We start from the raw sequence: 21,756 nt of genomic DNA on the forward strand, positions 1-21,756 counted from the left end.
ATTTCTTGCCAAATTAAAGCACTAGGGTAGGTTTATCATAGAGAAATTTAGAAACAGAGAGAAATAAAAGAGGAAAATTGACATTATTCCCAATATCCCAACATGTCAATATATCTTCTAGGTATTTTTTGATGCATATATATGTTTTTAAAAATAATTTCTAATTAAAATGATATAAATTTGGAAGTAGAAACATTTCTCAGAAATATGTTTCTAAATATGTTATATTTCATATAGTAAATAATTGACTAGGCTTCTCAGTTTTAGCTGCATAATTTATTATGTAGACAACCATAAGCATAAAGGCAGAGTTACTTTATAGATGGTAGCAGGAAGACTCCTATGGTTATGTAGAAATTATTTCACTTTGACACAGTTTTTTTTTTTTCAGTATGTGAACTGGTATAAATGTACTGCAATGTACATATGTAGCCTCACAATTAATAAAGCCTCTTTACACATGTTTAGTCATTTTATCTTCATAATATCCTCACAAATAGGCTAAGACAGATATTAGTATACTCATTTGGAAGCGAAAGAAGGCATAAGTGACTTGCCGAAGGTTCAACAGGAGTTATACATGAGAAAATATTGAAATATTTGTCTTGAGAACTTTAAATATAATAAAGAAGATACATACAAAACAAAAAAAAGATCATTTTAAAGCAGCATATTCTGACTTACATACAAGTGGTAAGGAAATTCTAAGACAGAGAACCAGAATTCTCTGGAAAGAGCAAGAATAGGATTTGAATCAGTGGTGAGGAAGAAACTGCACTGTGGATTAGGAGAGTAGGGTTAGTCACATGGAGGTGACAGGAAATGTGTGAGGAAAACTCTGAGGCAACCTTGACATTTGTGCTTGCAGAAGAGGAAAAATAATGGTCCTCGCAGAGTAGATGGGAATCCAAGGAAGCAGTTCTAGACGGCTTCACCACCCAGGAGGGCCAGGGCTCAGGCAGCTGTGTAGGTGGTGGCTCTTGAGAGGACGAGAGGCAGGTGTGCAATCATTCAAAAAAACACAAGATTCTTTTCCATTAAATGTCAACTCTGGGAATTTGTTTCTTCGGCTAAAATATTTTTACCAAAAGGCCCTAAGGTATACATCAAAAAACTAAGAACAATCTAGGGACAGATAGGTATATGCTTTGGAAATGCAAGTAAGTATTAACTTTGAGCCTGAACAAACTATGAGACATGAACAACTACTGGTTGTACACACATACATGCCAAAGAACCTGCCCTTCCACAAGTGATACTTAAGGCAGACATTTTTCGTTCTTTTTGTCCCCATGCATGAAAACTAAAAGGAGAGTAACTATTCAGTAATTATTATCCCTTTAACTTGGGATGTGCACTTTAGCCCAAGTTACTGAAATATTTCTAGATGGACAATCACACACACACAAAAAGACTGATAGCCTCAGACACAAAGATTTTTCTGATGAAATCACTCAGTTAGATGGTATAATGTCAACATGAAACATTCCAGAGGATCAAATAATTCTCTAAAAAGACATACATAGCTGTAATACCAAGACAGGTATGAAATTTTCTGCAGAAAATAGCAAGTCTGAGATGCTATCTCTTTTTGAGAAGCACTACATGTTTGGAAAACTGTGACAGATTAGGGTAGCAACACCCCATTAAATTCACATTAAATGAAAAGACACTGTTTATCTTCTCCAATCTCCATTCACAGATTGTAATGCAAATTCTGTTAGAACTGGCAGGTACCTGGGAGCTCATCTGGCCCTCAGTAATCCCTAAGGTCCCTTCCGCCTGCGACTAGAGAACAGAACAAAAGCAATAATATCCAACAAATCTGGTAGATTCATTTCCTGCAAAACCAATGAAGCAGTTGATGCTTCACTGCTACTCTTTTTCAAGCATTTGTTTCAGGTAATTGTAATTTGCCTGTTCGCTAAACACTGTTTGCCTGATTGCAAAACGAGAAAGGATTTTATTGAGTTGGCCAAAAAGTTGTTTGCTGAAATAAAGGCACTGTTTTGCTTCAACAAAAATCAGCTCTCTGCACAAGGATTATAAAGTATTTATGAAGCCCTAAGGACATGTGATAGCTTTGAATAGTAGAACCTGTACACTCAACTTTTTGTCCCCTGCTTTTTCATTACTTTTTATTTTGGAAGAAATTTTATGTTATTGTAAAATAATTTTAAAATACAGGGAAAATTTAAAAACCATCGACTCACTACTCAAAGATAACTGTTTAATATTTTGGGAGAGCCTTTCAATTTATTTCCTACATGAAAAAATATTTTTAAAGTAAAAATATCAACGCCTCAAATTTACCCCACTCAGAGGTAGACTGTTCATAGATCTTAAATATGCCGTTAAATAACATTAAGCAGTCCTCTAAAACATGACTTATAATGATTGCACAGTATTTCTTCATATGCATATACCAAATTTTATTTAACTACCTGGAGGCAGAGGGTTTCAAGTCTTTAGTCTTATTTGCTATTGATAAGTTATTTAGTAATGGACCAGTGCTTGGTTCACACTCCTAAGAATTTCCTTGGGTTAAATTACAGGATATAAAATTATTTGCAGTCCTTACTTTGGCAGTACACATAGTAAAACTGGGATGAAACTGTTTCAAAGGGTGTCAACATTTCTAAGGCAATTGACAGGCATTGCCAAATTTCTAGACTGAAAGACCATATTCATTTACCCAAATCTTTCTCGATATCAGATCATCTTGATTAAAAACACTGCTATTTTAAAGTATCTATTACTTAGTTACAGATGAGATTTAATATTTTCAAGTGTCCATTAGCAGACAATCGATAAAAACAAATACTTTTGACACTCTTTGTCCATTCTGTAGATTTGCTGGAGGTCTTTACATTTCAAGAACAAGTCAACATTCTACGCTGTTGCTTATACTCTTCTAGTTTGTGATCTGCCTGTTTGTTTCTTGAGGGTAGCAGGAAGGTAAACAGAATGTTTTAATATTTATAGTTGAACCTATCGTATTATTCTTTGATAGAAGAAACTTTTACCCATTAGGGTATGGAGAAGCCATTCTGGCTTATACCTGATTTGGCCTGAACTTTATGTGAACTAGAACAGCTTGATTTGTGGCCTGTCAAACATACGTTGTACATCTACTTTAACCATTAAAGAATGCATCATCCAGAGGTAAAGAATGTCTTTTTTGAAGGTAGGAACAAATGCCTCCCTTCCATGATGCCCATGCTACTACTCCCATGAAGACAAGGTTCCCTTCCCAGATTCCAAGGTCATGATGTCTCTGTGTATGCACTAATCTGAAATTATGAATAGTGAAGTGACAGTGTTAGTTGCTCAGTTGTGTCCGACTCTTTGCATCCCCATGGATTCTAGCCTGCCAGTCTCCTCTGTTCATGGAATTCTCCAGGTAAGAACACTGGAGTGGGTAGCTATTCCTTTCCCCAGAGGATCTTCCCCACCCAGGGATCAGACACAATCTCCTCCATTGCAGGCAGATTCTTCACCCTCCAAGCCACCAAGGAAGCCCACATCTCTGTTGGAACCTTGAAGGAAAATACCTGTCATATTTGATGTATCTATGTTCTTTGTTTCAACAAAATATAAAAGTGTGTTGAAAACTATGTTTCTTTAGAATGCTTTCTTCCTTGGTGGAGCCTGCACTCCTGGGCTAGTCCTCAGCTTAGCTAGAATAAAACTCCCTTCCATTTCTTACTATGTATTGTTTATTGGTTATTTTTGTCAAATACCTTTATGGTTTTTTTATGTACTTTTAGATTTAAAGCTACTTTTCTCCAACTGGAAAGAAATTAAATATTTACTTGTACATTCCTCTAGTTATTTTAGAGTTTTTTAAACATTTAACTCTTTAATTCACAAATAGTTTATTGCAGTATATGCTATGAAGTAATGACATACAACAAGAATAACAAACTGTTCTAGTGCCCATTTGTCAGAGATAGTATTATACCCTAAATTGTCATTCATATTAAGGTCTATTTCTCAATTTAGTTTATTTTTTGTTGGTGTTTATCTATCTTTACCACAGCCTTATTTTAATATTTTAATATTTGAAACTTCATAGTAGGCTTTAGTAAATAGTAGTGCATATTCTTTTTTTAAATTTATTTTTTAATTGAAGGATAGTTGCTTTACACAATTTTGTTGTTTTCCATCAAGCATCAACATGATCCAGCCATAGGTATACATATGCCTCCCTCCCTCTTGAACCTCTCATGTTACTTTTCATTACTCTTTTTTTATCCCGAAGTTGTGGCTATTCTCACTCTTCATTCTCATAGATGAACTTATTCATGCTAAGTTGCTTTAGTCGTGTCTGACTTTTTGTGACCCTATGGACTGTAGCCCACCAGGTTCCTCTGCCCATGGAATTCTCTAGGCAAGAATACTAGCGTGGTTGCTATTCCCTTCTCCAGGGGATTGTCCCAATCCAGGGATCAAACTCGGGTCTCTTACCTCTACCTGCATTGGCAGGCAGGTTCTCTGCCACTAGTGCCACCTGGAAAGCCTATAGATAGATTAACTTAGAATAACTTAAAGGGAAATATCAGATAATAATAAAGTTTATAAAGATTTTAATTGAACTTGTATTAAATATTTATTAACTTGGAGATAAATAATGCATTTATAATTTTTATACTTCATGTCCAAAATTAAAGTTCTCTTTCCCCATTTGCAGAAGTCTTCTTTTACATCCCTCTGTAAAGTTTTATGCAAATGAAAGTGCAAGGGCAAGTCACTCAGTTGTGTCTGACTCTTTGTGACCCCAAGGACTGTATAGTCCATGGAATTCTCCAGTCCAGAATATTGGAGTGGGTAGTCTTTCCCTTCTCCAGGGGATCTTCCCAACCCAGGGATCAAACCCTAGTCTTGCACATTGCAGGCAGATTCTTTACTAGCTGAGCTACAAGGGAAGCCCAAGAATACTGGAGTGGGTAGTCTATCCCTTCTCCAGAGGATCTTCCTGACCCAGGAATTGAACCAGGGTCTTCTGCATTGCAGGCGGATTCTTTACTAACTGAGCTATGAGGGAAGCCTGTAAAGTTTTATAATAGTCTTTAAATTAAATCGTTCATATTCCTTGTTATATTTACTTCTGAGCATTTTATCATGTGTCTCTTTCAGCATTAAGTAGGAATAATGGAAAGAATCATGAAAAACTAGACTAAAAGAAGAACAAAAGAACTGGGAAACAGGAGGTGCCGGTTGGAGGAATAATACAGACAGCTACTCCGATCATACAGAAATGCTCAATTTTTATATCAGCAGAGATCAACATATGCTGTATTCAGCATGTAACCTACCTGTATAGTCTTTTATTTATGGACTTTATTTTCTATTATCTACAAACTTATAGTCAGAAGATCCCAGGACATATCCCTGGGTCCAGGGAAATTTTTGCTATGTCAGAGCAAAGGCTGTCGATGGTGTTAATCATGCTACACTTGTAACAAAACAGAGAAGCAAATAGACAGAGGCAGGTCCTGGGCCACTAGCAGTATTACAGGCTGTGTAGTCCACAGGAAAATGGAGGCATTTAAAAGCCAGTGGTCCATGGAGGTTTGTGCTATGTCTCTCTTTCTTTCTATATCCAACATAACATGGCACCTTTCTTCTAAGAGAACATAGCAACATGTCAAAAAAGTTTCGACATGCAATATGTATAAACATTCATAATGTAAAAACTTAATTCACGAACTTAAAATCAGAACTGTTTTAAAACATGCAATTCTGAAAGTATTGAGTCTTCTTTATAATATGTAATTGATATAAAGTTTTGTTTTCAGCTACCAGCTGGGCACTTTGCTTGATTGTTGTTACACGGCATTTCTGAAACAGAGGCCCATCAGCTGAAGTAAGCAGGCTTCAGGATCAGAGATGCAGGTAAGAAGCCTCTAAATTTAAGGGGGGAAGTGTAAAGTTGAGTAGTTTCTCAATGCCAAATTATATACATAGACATCTAAAATTATTTTCATATGAGGTACCCAAACTTCTTTTAAACAACTGCTTTACCTTTATATGTTTCACTCCACAGCTAACCACTCTGTTTGGCTGATATGGATCCCAGGAAATATCAAAAATCTGTTTAAAAAAGACAGAAAGTTTCACATTCATGAGTTTTTGCCTTCTTTAAGATACTGTCCAGTTGCCAAGATTCTACCCTCACACTCAGAACACAAGATCATCCACAAAAATGGAGGCTTTGGCTCTGGAGATGAGTCAGGAATTGCTAATACACATTTTATCATTTTGTGTCTATTTACCTTAGACCTGAATGGAGAAGAAATAATTAACCATAAACACTGAGAACAAACTAGTGTCACATTTTTAACTTTACCAGGGTAAACAAACTGATGATTTAGGATTATTCATCAAAATTTTTGGTTCTCTACAATGTTAATAAAACACTTTTGAGATAGAGTTACAATAAAAACAAAGAGAATGGCAATTGTTTAAAGTGCACATTACCCCAGGTCCATGTCAGAGATTCTGATTTAGTGGATTGGAAATTGGGTGGATTTAGTGGGATCACCACATTCCACTAATTTAGTAGAAATTTAGTAGGTCAAGCACATGCATTTAAAAACACAGCCCAAAAAATAAATAAATAAATAAAAAATAAAAACACAGCCCAGAAGATGCTGACGTAGGTGGTCCATGGATCACATTCTATGAAGCTCTAATAGAAAGAAGGACCAATCATCAGAGGCAGAGACTACCCAAAGAAAGAGGCTGCTATTACATAGGAAGGAGCTGTTGCTCCAATCATCAGACAAAGGAGGAGAACCTTTGGTTAGGTAGAAAGAAACAATTATGAACCACAAAAAGAGCACCGAAGCCTGAAGCTATCTGAGCTCAGGCAAGTCTTAGCATCTCTAAATTTAACCTCATCTTCTCAAAAATGAATGAGTCACCTCAGTTCTGCTGTGAGGTCAATTAAGATAATGTAGTGTATGTATGATCATTTTGAAGACTACAAAGCACTGATTATATAAATTAGTGCTAGTTATTAAGTACTTTAGCCACTAAAATAATCTTGAAAAACCATCTGCCTATAATCAACCAATAATAATTCATACTGACAACAGTAATAAAGAATAAAACTATGTGATACAAATTATGGAGCCTGGGAGAACAGTGTTACAAAAATGGTATTTCATTAAAACATTCTGGGTCCTTAAAGAGTTCTCACTAGATACCACTGTACTTTTTACAGTCTACTCCTAACTGGAAAGTGTACAGTACACTAACAAAACAATAGCAAAATCATTTATTGATGCAGCCCGACTCAACTACTTTATAATATACAATGGGATCATAAGACAGCAGAAACAGTAATATCCAAAATGCAAGGGATGAGCAGGAGACAAGCGGCAGAGGAGAAGGACTTGAACTCGGCTCCTCTCATGAAAACACCAAAATCACACCTAACTGCTGAACAACCATTTATGAAAAAGACTCAAATTACCCACCCCCCAAAAGTCTACACCCAAAGACAGAAGAAGCCACAACAAGATGGTAGAAGGGGCATGTTCACAATATAATCAAATTACATACCTGCTGGGTGGGAGACCAACAAGCTGGAAAATAATTATTGGATTGGCCAAAGAGTTCATTTGGGTTTTCTGTAATGGAAAAACTCAATTAAATTTTTTGACCAATCTAATATATCAGAGGTTCTCCCACAGGAGTGAGTTCTGAACCCCATGTCAGGCACCCCAGCCTGGGTGGTCTGGCATCAGGAGAAGGAGCCCTGCGAGCATTTGGCTTTGAAGGTCAGTGGGGCTTGAGTGCAGGAGCGCCACGGAACTGGGGAAAAGAGAGACTCCACTCTTGGAGACTGCACACAAGGTTTCGTGTGCACGGGGACCCAGGGCAAAGCAGTGACTCCGTAGGAGCTTGGGCAGATCTACCAGTGGGTAGACCCTTCAAGGAAGGGTCTCCTCAGGAGGCAGGGGGGTTGGCGGTGGCTCACTGTGGGAGCAAGGAGACTGGTGGAGGAGATCCCAGAGAATATTCACCGGCATGAGCTCTCCTGGAAGTGGCTATTCTGCTTGCCATTTTGGCACCAAGATCCAACAGCCTGCAGGTTCCAGGGCCAGGATGCCTCAGGCCAAACCACCAACAGGGTGGGAAAACAGCCCCGCCTACTAGCAAACAGTCTATCTAAAACCACCCTGAGCCAACAGCTGCCTATAAACACACCCCTTGACATGTTCTGCCCCCCAGAGAGACAAGACCCAGCTCTGCTCACAAGGGTGCAAGCACTGGCCCCTCCCACCAGAAAGCCTGCAGAAGCCCCTAGAGTAGCCTCGTCCGGGAAGGGGCAAGACACCAGCATGAAGAGGAGCCTCAGTCCTGCAGCCTAAGAAACAGGCACCGCAAACACAGAAAGTCAGACAAAATGAGATGGCAGAGAAAGATATTCCAGATGAAAAAACTAGATAAAACCCCAAAAGAAAAGTGAAGTGAAGTGGAGACAGGCAATCTACCTGAAAAAGTACGCAGAGTAATGATAGTAAAGACAATCTAAGATCTCAGGGGGAAAAAATGGAAGCACAGGCTAAGAGGATACAAGAAATATTTAATAAAGACTAGCTTTAAAGATCAGAGATGAACGATACAACAATTGAAGTGAAAAATGCCTAGAATCAATAATAGAATAAATGAGGCAGAAGAATAAATGAGATGAAAGACAGACTGGTGGAAATCAATGCTGCAGAAAAGAATAAAGAAAAAAGAATGAAGAGAAATGAGGACATACTCAGAGATTTCTGGGAGAACATTAAATGCACCAAATTCACATTATAGGGGTCCCAGAAGAAGAGAGACAGAACCTGAAAATATATTTGTAGAGATAAGAGCAAAAAACTTCCTTGATATGAGGAAAGAAACACTCATTCAAGTCCAGGGAGTTCAGAGAGTCCCAAACAGGATAAACCCAAGGAGGAACACATTGAGACACATAGTAATCAAATTGACAAAATTTAAAGAAAAAGAGTAAAAGCAAGAAGCAACATATATATGAAATCCCCATAAGGTTTACCAGCTGATTTTTCAGCAGAAACTGCAGAAGGGAGTGGCACAATATAATTTAAAGAGACGAAAGGGAAAAACTTACAACTAAGAATATTCTACCCAGCAAGGCTCTCATTCAGATTCAAAGGAGATATCAGAAGCTTTACAGAGAAGCAAAGGCTAACAGAATTCAGCACCACCAAACCAGTTCTACAACAAGTGCTAAAGGAAGTTCTCCAGTTGAAAAGGCCACAGGTAGAAACAAGAAGATTATAAATAGGAAAGCTCACTGGTAAAGGTAAACACAAAGTAAAAATAGGAAATTTTCTACACACAAGTCTGGTATCAAATCAGCAATCATGACAAGAGAAGAACATACATGTAGGATTTTGGAAAAGGATTTGAAACTGAGAGACTACTAACTTAAAACAATCATGTGTATGTGTGTGTGTGTTTATATATGTTTGTGTGTATATATATATATATACACACATACACAGACTGCTATATTAAAATCTCATGGGAACTGAAAATCAAAAATACACAATAGATAACACACACAAATAAAAAGCAATCCAAACACAATACTAAAGATAGTCATCAAATCACAAGAGAACAAAAAAGGTGGGGAAGAAAAAAGACATACAAAAACAAATCCAAAACACTTAAAAAGATGGCTCCAACCAAAAGATACAGACAGGCTGAATGGATACAAAAACAAGACATATATATATATATATATATGCTGTCTACAAAAGATCCACTTCAGATCTAGAGACACATACAGACTGAAAGAGGGGGGATGGAGAAAGGTATTTCACACAAATGGAAAGCAAAAGAAAGCTGGAGTAGTAATATTCATATCAGACAAAATAGACTTAAAAATAAGGACAGTTACAAGAGACAAAGAAGGACACTGCATAATGACAAAGGGATCAATCTAAGAACAAGATATAAACATTGTCTAAGAACAAGATATAAACATCATAAATATATTAATTCATGTTCCCAATATAGGAGCACCTCAATATAAAGGGCAAACACTAACAGCCATAAAAGGAGAAATTGACAGTAACACAATAATAGTGGGGAACTTTAACATCCAGTTACATCAATATACAGATTATCCAGACAAAATCAATAAGGAAACACAGTTCTTAAATGACACATTAGACCAGATGAACTAATTATAAATCAATCACAAGAAAAAACTCATAAAAAACACAAACATGTGGAGGTTAAACAATGTTACCAAACAACGAAAAGATCCCTGAAGAAATCAAAGAGGAAATTTAAAAAATACCTAGAGACAAATACCAAAGAAAATATAACAACCCAAAAATTATGGGACACAGCCAAAGCAGTTCTAAGAAGGAAATGTATAGCAATGTAGTCTTACCACTGAGCTACCTGGGAAGCCCTCAGTGGTTTAAAAAAAAAAATGCATCTGTGATGCAGAAGACAGGAGTTCGATCCCTGGGTCAGGAAGATCCCCTGGAGAAGGAAATAGCAACCCACTCCATTATTCCTGCCTGGGAAATTCCATGGACAGAGAAGTCTGGCAGGCTATAGTCCATGGGGTCACAAAAGATAGTCAGACATGGCTTAGTGACTGAATAATAGCAACAACAATCTTGCCTCAGGAAACAAGTAAAATTTCAAACAAACAACTTAATCTTATAGCGAAAGCAAATAGAGAAAGGAGCACAAACAAAACCAAAGTTAGTGGAAGAAAAGTAAACAAAGATCAGAGCAAATAATTGAAATACAAAACTAAAAGCTGCTTCCTTGAAAACATAAACAAAATTCATAATCCTTTAGTCAAACTCCCATCCAAGTAACTAAACCAGTCCCAACCCTGCTTAGCTTCCAAGACCAGGCAATCAGGCAGCTTCAGGATGATATGGCCACAGACTAGCCAGGCTCATCAAGAAAAAAAGGGAGAGGGCTCAAATCAATTAAATTAGAAATGAAAAAGGAGAAGTTACAACTGACACCACAGAAACACAAGGGATCATCATAAGAAATTACTATAAGCAACTATATGCTGATAAAATGGACAGTCTAGAAGAAATGGACAAATTCTTAGAAAAGTAAGCCTTTCAAGACTGAACCAGGAAGAAATAAAAAATATGAACAGACCAATCACAAGTACTGAAATTGAAACTGTGATTTAAGAAATTGAAACTGTGATTTAAGTCCAGGATCATATGACTGCACAGGTGAATTCCAACAAACATTTAAAGAACTATCACCTATCCTTCCGAAATTCTTCCAAAAAACTGCAGAGGAAGAAATACTCCCAAACTCATTCTATGAGGCCAGAATCACTTTGATACAAAAACCAGATAAAGATATCACACAAAAAGAAAATTACAGGCCAGTATCCCTGATAAATTCCAGAAAAACACCTACTTTTGCTTCACTGACTATGCTAAAGCCTTTGGCTGTGTGGATCACAACAAACTGGAAAATTCTTAAAGAGACGGGACTACCAGACCACCTTAACTGTCTCTTGAGAAACCGGTACGCAGGTCAAGGAGCAACACTTAGAATCAGATAAGGAACAACACAATGGTCAAAGTTGGGAAAGGAGTACGACAAGGCTGTATATTGTTACCTGACTTATTTAACTTGTATGCAGAGTACATCATGTGAAATGCTAGGCTGGATCAATCATAAACTGGAATCAAGATTGTAGGGAGAGATATCAACAACTTTAGATATGCAGATGATACCATTCTAATGGCAGAAAGTGAAGAGGAACTAAACAGAGACTCAATGAGGGTGAAAGAGGAGAATGAAAAAGCTGGCTTAAAACTCAACATTCAAAAAAATGAAGATCAGGGTATCCGGTCCCATGACTTCATGGCAAATGGAAGGGGGAAAAGTGGAAGCAGTGACAGATTTTATTTTCTTGGGCTCCAAAAATCACCATGGATGATGACCACAGCCATGAAATGAAAAAACACTTGCTTCTTGGAAAGAAAGCTATGACAAACCTTGACAGCATATTAAAAAGTAGAGACATTACTTTGCCAACAAAGATCTATATAGTCAAAACTATGGTTTTTCCAGTAGTCATGTATGGATGTGAGAACTGGACCATAAAGAAGGCCGAGCACTAAAGATTGGTATTTTCAAACTGTGCCAGAGAAGACTCTTTGAGAGTTCCTTGGACAGCAAAGAGATCAAACCAATCAATCCTAAAGGAAATCAACTCTGAATATTCATTGGAAGGAGTGATGCTGAAGCTCCAATAGTATGGCCACCTGATGTGAAGAGCCAAATAACTGGAAAAGACCCTGATGCTGGGAAAGATTGAAGGCAAAAGAGGGAAGCAACAGAGGATGAGATGGTTGATGGCATCATAGACTCAATGGACATGAATTTGAGCAAACTCTGGGTGATAGTGAAGGATAAGGAAGCCTGGAGTGCTGCAATCCATGGGGTCACAAAGAGACATGACTGAGTGACTGAACAACAACAAATCACTGAAGAATACAGATGCAAAAATCCTCAACAAAATACTAGCAAATTCAATTCAACAATACATTAAAAGGATCATACACACCATGATCAAGTGGGATTTATCTCAGTATGCTAGAATTCTTCAACATCCACAAATCAGTGTGATATACCACATTAATAAAGATGAAAAACTATACAATCAACTCAATAGATGAAGAAAAAAATTTTTTTGACAAAATTCAACACCCATTTATGATAAAAAATAAAAATAAACTCGCCAGAAAGTAAGCAGATGAGGGAACCTTCTTCAACATAATAAAGGTCCTATATGACAAACCCATTGCTAACATCATTCTCAATGGTTTAAAACTGAACACATTTCCTCCAACATCAGGAATAAGACAAGAATGTCCACTCTCACTAGTTTTATTCAACATAGTTTTGGAAGTCCTCACCATGGCACTCAAAGAAGAAAACTAAATAAAAGGGATCCAAATTGGAAAACAAAAAGTAAAACCACCACTGTTTGCAGATGACATGATACTGTATGTAGAAAACCCTAAAGATGCTACAACCACTAGATCTCATCAATGAATTCAGTAAAGTTGAAGGATACAAAATTAATACATAGAAATATTTTCCATTCCTATATACTAACAATGAAAGATCACAAGGAGAAACGAAGGAAACAATCCTATTTACTATCCCATCAAAAAGAACAAAATACCTAGGAATAAACCTAGCTAATGGCAATCTACTCCAGTATTCCTGCCTAGAGAATCCCATGAACAGAGGGGCTGGTGGGCTACAGTCTGTGGGGGTCGCAAAGAGTCAGACATGGCTAAGTGACTAACACTAAGGAGGCAAAAGACTTGTACTCAAAAAACTGTAAGATGGTGATGAAAGAAATCAAAGTTGATACAGACAGATGGAAAGATATAGCACATTCTTGTATTAGAATAATCAATATTGTTAAAATGACTATACTACCCATGGTAATCTACAGATTCAAGGCAATTTCTATTAAATTACTGATGGCATTTTTCACAGAATTAGAACAAAAAGACCCAAGATGGACAGGTCATGGTGGAGAGTTTTGACAACGTCGTCCACTGGAGAAGGGAATGGCAAACCACTTCAATACTCTTGCCTTCAGAACCCTATGAACAGCATGAAAAGGCAAAAAGATATGACACTGAAAGATGAACTCCCCATGTTAGTAGGTGCCCAATATGCTACTGGAGAAGAGCGGAGAAATAGATCCAGAAAGAATGAAGATGCTGAGCCAAAGTGAAAACAATGCCCAGCTGTGGGAAAAAAGTCTGATGCTGTAAAGAACAATATTGCATAGGAACCTGGAATGTCAGGTCCATAAATCAAGGTGAATTGGAAGTGGTCAAACAGGAGATGGCAATAGTGAACATCAACATTTTAGGAATCAGTGAACTAAAATGGAGCAGAATCGGCAAATTTAATTCAGATGACCATTATATCCACTACTGAGGGCAAGAATCCCTTAGAAGAAATGGAGTAGCCTCACAGTCAACAGAAGAGTCTGAAATGCAGTACTTGGGTGCAATCTCAAAATGATCTCTGTGTGCTTTCAAGACAAACCATTCAATATCATAGTAATCCAAGACTATGCCCCAGTGACTAATGCCAAAGAAACTGAATGGTTCTGTGAAGACCTATAAGACCTTCTAGGACTAACACCAAAAAAATTGTTCTTTTCATCATAGGTAACTGGAATGCAGAAGGAGGACGTTAAGAGATACCTGGAGTACCAGGCAAGTTTGGCCTTGGAGCACACAATGAAGCAGGGCAAAGGCTAACAGAGTTTTCCCAACAGAACACGATGGTCATAGCAAACACCCTCCTCCAACAACACAAGAGACGACTCTACACATGGACATCACCAGATGGTCAATACTGAAATCAGACTGATTATATTCTTTGCAGCTAAAGATGGAGATGCTCTATACAGGCAGCAAAAACAAGACCAGGAGCTGACTGTGGCTCAGATCATGAGCTCCTTAGTGCCAAATTCAGACTTAAACTGAAGAAAGTAGGGGAAAACCACTAGACCATTCAGGCATGACCTAAATCAAATCCCTTATGATTATACAGTGGAAGTGACAAATAGATTCAAGGGATTAGATCTGATGGGGTGCCTGAAGAACTACGGATGGAGGTTTGTAATACTGTACAGGAGGTGGTGGTCAAGACCATTCCCAAGAAAAAGAAATACAAAAAGGCAGAATGGTTGTCTGAGGAGGCCTTACAAATAGTTGAGAAAAGAAGAGAAGGCAAAGGAGAAAAGGAAAGATACACCCATCTGAATGCATAGTTCCAAAGAATAGCAAGAAAAGATAATACAACCTTCCTGAAAAGACCCTGATGCTGGGAGGGATTGGGGGCAGGAGGAGAAGGGGACGACAGAGGATGAGATGGCTGTATGGCATCACCAACTCAATGGGCATGAGTTTGAATAAACTCCAGGAGTTGGTGATGGACAGGGAGGCCTGGCGTGCTGCAATTCATGGGGTCACAAAGAGTTGGACACAAGTGAGTGACTGAACTGAACTGAACTGAAAAGATCAACGCAAGGAAATACAAGAAAACAGTAGAATGGGAAAGACTAGAGACCTCTTCAAGAAAATCAGAGATACCAAGGGCACATTTCATGCAAAGATGGATACAATAAAGAACAAAAATGGTATGAACCTAACAAAAGTAGAAGATATTAAGAAGAAGTGGCAAGAATACACAGAACTATACAAAAAAGATCTTCATGACCCAGATTAACACAATGGTGTGATCACTCACCTAGAGTCAGACATCCTGGAGGGCCGTAGGAAGCATTACTACGAACAAAACTGCTGGAGGTGATGGAATTAAAGCTGAGCTATGAAGGATGATGCTGTTAAAGTGCCGCACTCAATATCTCAGCAAATTTGGAAAACTCAGCAGTGGCCACAGGACTGGAAAAGGTCAGTTGTCATTCAAATCCCAAAGAAAGGAAATCCCAAAGAAGGTTCAAACTACTGCACAAGTGCACTCATCTCACATGCTAGCAAAGTAATGCTCAAAATTCCAAGCTAGGCTTCAACAGTACATGAACCAAGAACTTCCAGATGTTCTAGCTGGATACAGAAAAGACACTGGAACCAGAGATCCAATTGCCAATATACACTGGATCATAGAAAAAGCTAGAGAATTCTAGAAAAATATCTACTTCTGCTTCATTAATCACACTAAAGCCTTTGATTGTATGGATCACAACAAACTATGGAAAATTCTTAAAGAGATGGGAATACCAGACCACCTCACCTGGCTCCTGAGATACCTGTATGCAGGTCAAGAAGAAACAGTTATAACCAGAAATGGAACAAGAGACTGGTTCAAAATTGGGAAAGTAGTACATCAGGGCTGTATATTGTTACCCTTCTCATTTAACTTATATGCAGAGTACATCATGTGATACGTCGGGATGGATGAAGCACAAGCTGGAATCAAGATTGCAGGGAGAAATATCAATAACCTCAGATATGCAGATGGCACCACCTTTACGGCAGAAAACAAAGAGAAACTAAAGAGCCTCTTGATGAAAGTGTAAGAGGAGAGTGAAAAAGTTGGCTTAAAACTCAACATTCAAAATTAAGGAAACAATACCATTCACCATCACAACAAAAAGAATAAAATACTTAGGAGTATATCTATCTAAAGAAACAAAAGACCTATACATAGAAAACTATAAAACACTGATGAAAGAAATCAAAGAGGACACAAACAGATGGAGAAACATACCGTGTTCATGGATTGCAAGAATCAATATTGTCAAAATGGCTATACCACCCAGAGCAATCTATAGATTCAATGCAATCCCTATCAAGCTACCAACAGTATTTTTCACAGAACTAGAACAAATAATTTCACAATTTGTATGGAAATACAAAAAACCTCGAATAGCAAAAGCAATCTTGAGAAAGAAGAATGGAACTGGAGGAATCAACATGCCTGACTTCAGACTATACTACAAAGCCACAGTCATCAAGACAGTATGGTACTGGCACAAAGACAGAAATATAGATCAATGGAACAGAATAGAAAGCCCAGAGATAAATCCACGAACCTATGGACACCTTATCTTCGACAAAGGAGGCGAGGATATACAAAGGAAAAAAGACAACCTCTTCAACAAGTGGTGCTGGGAAAACTGGTCAACCACTTGTAAAAGAATGAAACTAGAACACTTTCTAACACCATACACAAAAATAAACTCAAAATGGATTAAAGATCTAAATGTAAGAACAGAAACTATAAAACTCCTACAGGAGAACATACGCAAAACACTCTCCGATATAAACCACAGCAGGATCCTCTATGACCCACCTCCCAGAATATTGGAAATAAAAGCAAAAATAAACAAATGGGACCTAATGAAACTTAAAAGCTTTTGCACAACAAAGGAAACTATAAGCAAGGTGAAAAGACAGCCCTCAGATTGGGAGAAAATAATAGCAAATGAAGAAACAGACAAAGGATTAATCTCAAAAATATACAAGCAACTCCTGAAGCTCAATTCCAGAAAAATAAATGACCCAATCAAAAAATGGGCCAAAGAACTAAACAGACATTTCTCCAAAGAAGACATACAGATGGCTAACAAACACATGAAAAGATGCTCAACATCACTCATTATCAGAGAAATGCAAATCAAAACCACAATGAGGTACCATTACACGCCAGTCAGAATGACTCCTATCCAAAAGTCTGCAAGCAATAAATGCTGGAGACGGTGTGAAGAAAAGGGAACCCTCTTACACTGTTGGTGGGAATGCAAACTAGTACAGCCACTATGGAGAACAGTGTGGAGATTTCTTAAAAAACTGGAAATAGAACTGCCATATGACCCAGCAATCCCACTTATGGGCATACACACTAAGGAAACCAGATCTGAAAGAGACACGTGCACCCCAATGTTCATCACAGCACTGTTTATAATAGCCAGGACATGGGAGCAACCTAGATGCCCATCAGCAGACGAATGGATAAGGAAGCTGTGGTACATATACACCATGGAATATTACTCAGCCGTTAAAAAGAATTCATTTGAACCAGTTCTAATGAGATGGATGAAACTGGAGCCCATTATACAGAGTGAAGTAAGCCAGAAAGATAAAGAACATTACAGCATACTAACACATATATATGGAATTTAGAAAGATGGTAATGATAACCCTATATGTAAAACAGAAAAAGAGACACAGATGTACAGAACAGACTTTTGGGCTCTGTGGGAGAAGGCGAGGGTGGGATGTTTCGAGAGAACAGCATGTATATTATCTATAGTGAAACAGATCACCAGCCCAGGTTGGATGCATAAGACAAGTGCTCAGGCCTGGTGCACTGGGAAGACCCAGAGGAATCGGGTGGAGAGGGAGGTGGGAGGGGGATCGGGATGGGGAATACATGTAACTCCATGGCTGATTCATGTCAATGTATGACAAAACCCACTGCAATGTTGTGAAGTAGTTAGCCTCCAACTAATAAAAATAAATGAAAAAAAAAAAAAAAAAAACCTCAACATTCAAAAAACTAAGATCATGGAATCTGGTCCCATCACTTCACAGCAAAAAACATGGGACATGATGGAAATGGTGAAAGACTTTATTTTCTCGGGTTCTAAAATCACTGCAGATGGTGAATGCAACCATGAAATTAAAATACGCTTGCTCCTTGGAAGAAAAGCTATGACCAACCTTGACAGCATATTAAAAAGCAGGGACATTACTTGGCTGACACAAGTCCATCTAGTCAAAGCTATGGTTTTTCCAGTAGTCATGTAAGGATGTGAGAGTTGGATCATAAGGAAAGCTGAGCGCCAAAAAACTGATGCTTTTGAACTGTGGGTGTGGAGAAGACTCTTGAGAATCTCTTGGACTGCAAGGAGATCAAATCAGTCAATCCTAAAGGAAATCAGTCCTGAATATTCACTAGAAGGACTGATGCTGAAGCTGAAGATCCAATACTTTGGCCATCTGATGCGAAGAGCTGACTCATTAGAAAAGACCCTGATGCTGGGAAAGATTGAAGGCAGGAGAAGGGGACGACAGAGGATGAGATAGTTGGATGGCAGTACCAACTCGATAGACATGAGTCTGAACAAGCTCAAACTTCCCAGGTGACGGACAAGGAAGCCTGGCATGCTGTAGTCCTGGGGGTCGCAAAGAGTCTGACAGGACTGAGGGACTGAACTGAGAGCAAAAGGAATTTTTAATGTGTTAGTCACTCAGTCGTGTCTGACTCTTTGCAACCCTAGCAAAGAGTGGACTCTAGCCCACCAGGTTCCTCTGTCCATGGGATTCTCCAGGCAAGAATACTGGAGTGAGTTGTCATTTCCTTCTCCAGGGGATCTTCCCAATCCAGGGGTCAAACCTGGTTCTCCTGCATGGTAGGCTGAGTCTTTACCAGCTGAGTCACCTCTTCTGTCCATTTAATGTGTGCATTCTGTGTACTAAGTCACTTCAGTCATGTCCAACTCTTTGTAGCCTAAGGACTGTAGCCCATCAGGCTCCTCTTTCCATGGGATTCTCCAGACAAGAATACTGGAGTGGGTTGCCATTCCTTTCTCTCCAGGGGAATCCTCCCAAACCAGGGATCGAACCCAGGTCTCCTGCATTGCAGGCAGATTCTTTACCATCTGAGCTATCAGGGAAGCTCATAATTTTTGGGTGCCCTTAAAAAGACAATTCTCCCTAGATGAGTATACCATTCATATAAAGAAATCTTTTAGCGTTCACATCAAGCAAGAGGCAGTGAATTTAATATTTAATTAGGGCCTCATTTTTCATGGAATTATATTTTGCAGGGGCTTCCCAGGCAGTCCTAGTGGTAAAGAACCTGCCTGCCAATGCAGGTAGATGTAAGAGATGTGGGTTCAACACCTGGGTTGGGAAGATCTGTCTGGAGGAGGGCATGGCAACCCACTCCAGTATTCTTGTCTGGAGAATCCCATGGACAGAGGAGCCTGGTGGGCTATGGTCCATAGAGTTGCAAAGAGTTGGACACACTGAGGTGATTTAGCACGCATGCATATTTTGCAGAAATACAGAACTAGGAATCAACGTAAGATAGTCACACAGAGTCATTTTCTAAAATTAGAAAATCAAGATAATAAAATAGTGAAATTATTTTAATTATTCCCAACAACTAGAGAAATAGATTCCAACTAGCTAATGTACATGCCTGCTTCCTATTCCATCTTTCCAGCTATGACTACATAGAATTATCATCTGTGATCACAATGACTTCAACATGAATGGTAAGGAGACCACAGTTAAATTCCAGGTTCTCAAATATAACAGAATCACACAGTTGTCATCACATTCATTTGAAATTCAAACATATATACTGGTAAACATATCTCTGTGAATATTACTTTCTAACAACTATTTCCATTTCTAGCTGAATACATAGAAATGGTACATATAGTTTCAAATTCAATTCTATTTTTATTTTACAAAGTTAAGTGTCAGTATCAAAAATTTATTTTACCAACGAACAGCAGTATCAATTTAAAGTATCTGATCACCAGAAGTGATCATGCCAACATAGCTACTAATCATAAATTAATTTTCTTAAACAGTAAGTTTTTAAGTTGAATATGGAAGGAAAATCTACATGTGGCAAATTTACCTTAAAAATTATTACAACTTTGAGAGCTACATCACAGTTCCCCCACAGTAATGAAACCTGCGTGGCTTGATCCAACAAGGTTTTCTTACCCGGTCAGAGTGGCCAGTGGCTGAGGCCAGAAGTTTTCCCTTTCTCCAGTCCCAAATGCAGACTGTGTTTTTGGCATCCAATCCCACAGAGGCTAAACGCTAAGAATAAGAACAAAAATTTAACTCCAGAAAAATGATAGAAAGATTTCCTATTATCCATTCTGTCTTTCAATGAATAGTTCTTATTGCCTACTGTGGGCCAGGTATTGAATTTCTTATGGGAAAAAAAAGATTTCTCAAAACTAAAGATATCAAAGTAGATACTTTTCTATTAGCATATAATAAAATTTCAGTGACCTAAAACCTGCAACTAATTTAACATAATAACAAACATAACAAACATGCAAAATCTCACGAAGTCTCTGATTCATCAGTGAAAATCATAGGAACAAAACTAGAAGGGCAGGCTTAAATTTTTTTTAATTGGTTTTCAGAGCCTAATATGGTTTTAAGAGAGTCTAGGATTCTTTAGCCGAAAGCTTCACCAAACAGTTAAAATGAATGGGTTTGACAAACACAAGGAGGATAAATCCCATTAATATTACCTTCATTCTTAAGTTTCATAATTTCATAAACACTTGAAGTGACTAGAGAAGGATACATAAGTTTAGTAAAAGTAACCTGATACTTCATCTCCAAAACTAAATTCTTTGGATTCAGATCAGAAACTTGTCCTGGAAGGGAAAAGAAATCCAAAACCCGTGTATATACAAAATCAATAGCACTGAAACACATATTGGTGATACCAAAACTGGAGTTTCTAGTAGAACAGCACTACTCGGGAAAAAAAGCCAAAAAAAAAAAAAAAAACCCAAAAAAAACAGCACTATGTAACAGAGAGAGGTCTGGGCTGGGAGTAAACAGATTTGGCTTCTCTTTTGACTTTGTGATGAGCTACACACGGACATTAGAAAGTTAACTAAACTCCTTAAATTTCTGTTTTTTCAACTGTAAAATGAGTGCAAAGTATTTTTTTCTGTCTACAAAATACTGTTGTATGGACTGTTAAATAATGTGAAATAATGAAAAATCAGAGTTTTTAAGACATCACTACCCAAACAAAAGAGTATGTGAGCTTACGTATTTCACTGAGTATGCATGTATATGCATATTCAAGCAATGAGAGACAGCCATATATGGCTAAATGTGTGTGTTGTTATGCAGGAATTAGTCAGTTTTTTCACTAAAGGTGACTTCCATTAGGAATATTTAGGATTAAAAAATATACAGCTGGAGGGTCTAAAATGGATTCTTAATGAAAGCAGGTCTTTGCTGTAATTTTTAATTGAGAGTTCCAGCAATAGAAATGATTCTAGTACATGGTTGCATTTTTATCTATACATGAAAATTTGGAGTGGGTGGATTCCATTCAGCTTATTTTTTCTTTTCTCTTTACTTAAATAGAAAAGTAGTTAACACAAACATGGGCCCTAACGTAAAACCCACATAAGAAATGCGAAAAAGA

At 37.9% G+C, this 21,756-nt stretch overlaps 1 protein-coding gene across 5 annotated transcripts in view; it reads right to left on the reverse strand.

The window, feature by feature from the left end:
• The window catches only part of EML6 (EMAP like 6), a 274,778-nt gene that overhangs the window by 152,616 nt on the left and 100,406 nt on the right, over positions 1 to 21,756 (reverse strand). For all 5 annotated transcript variants that reach the window (XR_010662346.1, XR_010662347.1, XR_010662348.1 and 2 more), the window contains exons 4-5: positions 20,292 to 20,390; positions 6,028 to 6,096 (exon numbers count right to left, since the gene is read on the reverse strand). Coding sequence is in view for 2 of the 5 variants with exons in the window: in XM_065929282.1 (XP_065785354.1) it covers positions 6,028 to 6,096; positions 20,292 to 20,390 (168 nt within the window). In the remaining 3 variants the exon portion in view is untranslated. The remainder of the gene's footprint in view (positions 1 to 6,027; positions 6,097 to 20,291; positions 20,391 to 21,756) is intronic.

This window comes from Muntiacus reevesi, chromosome 3, assembly GCF_963930625.1.
Source record: "Muntiacus reevesi chromosome 3, mMunRee1.1, whole genome shotgun sequence".
Classification (NCBI taxonomy): Eukaryota; Metazoa; Chordata; class Mammalia; order Artiodactyla; family Cervidae; genus Muntiacus; species Muntiacus reevesi.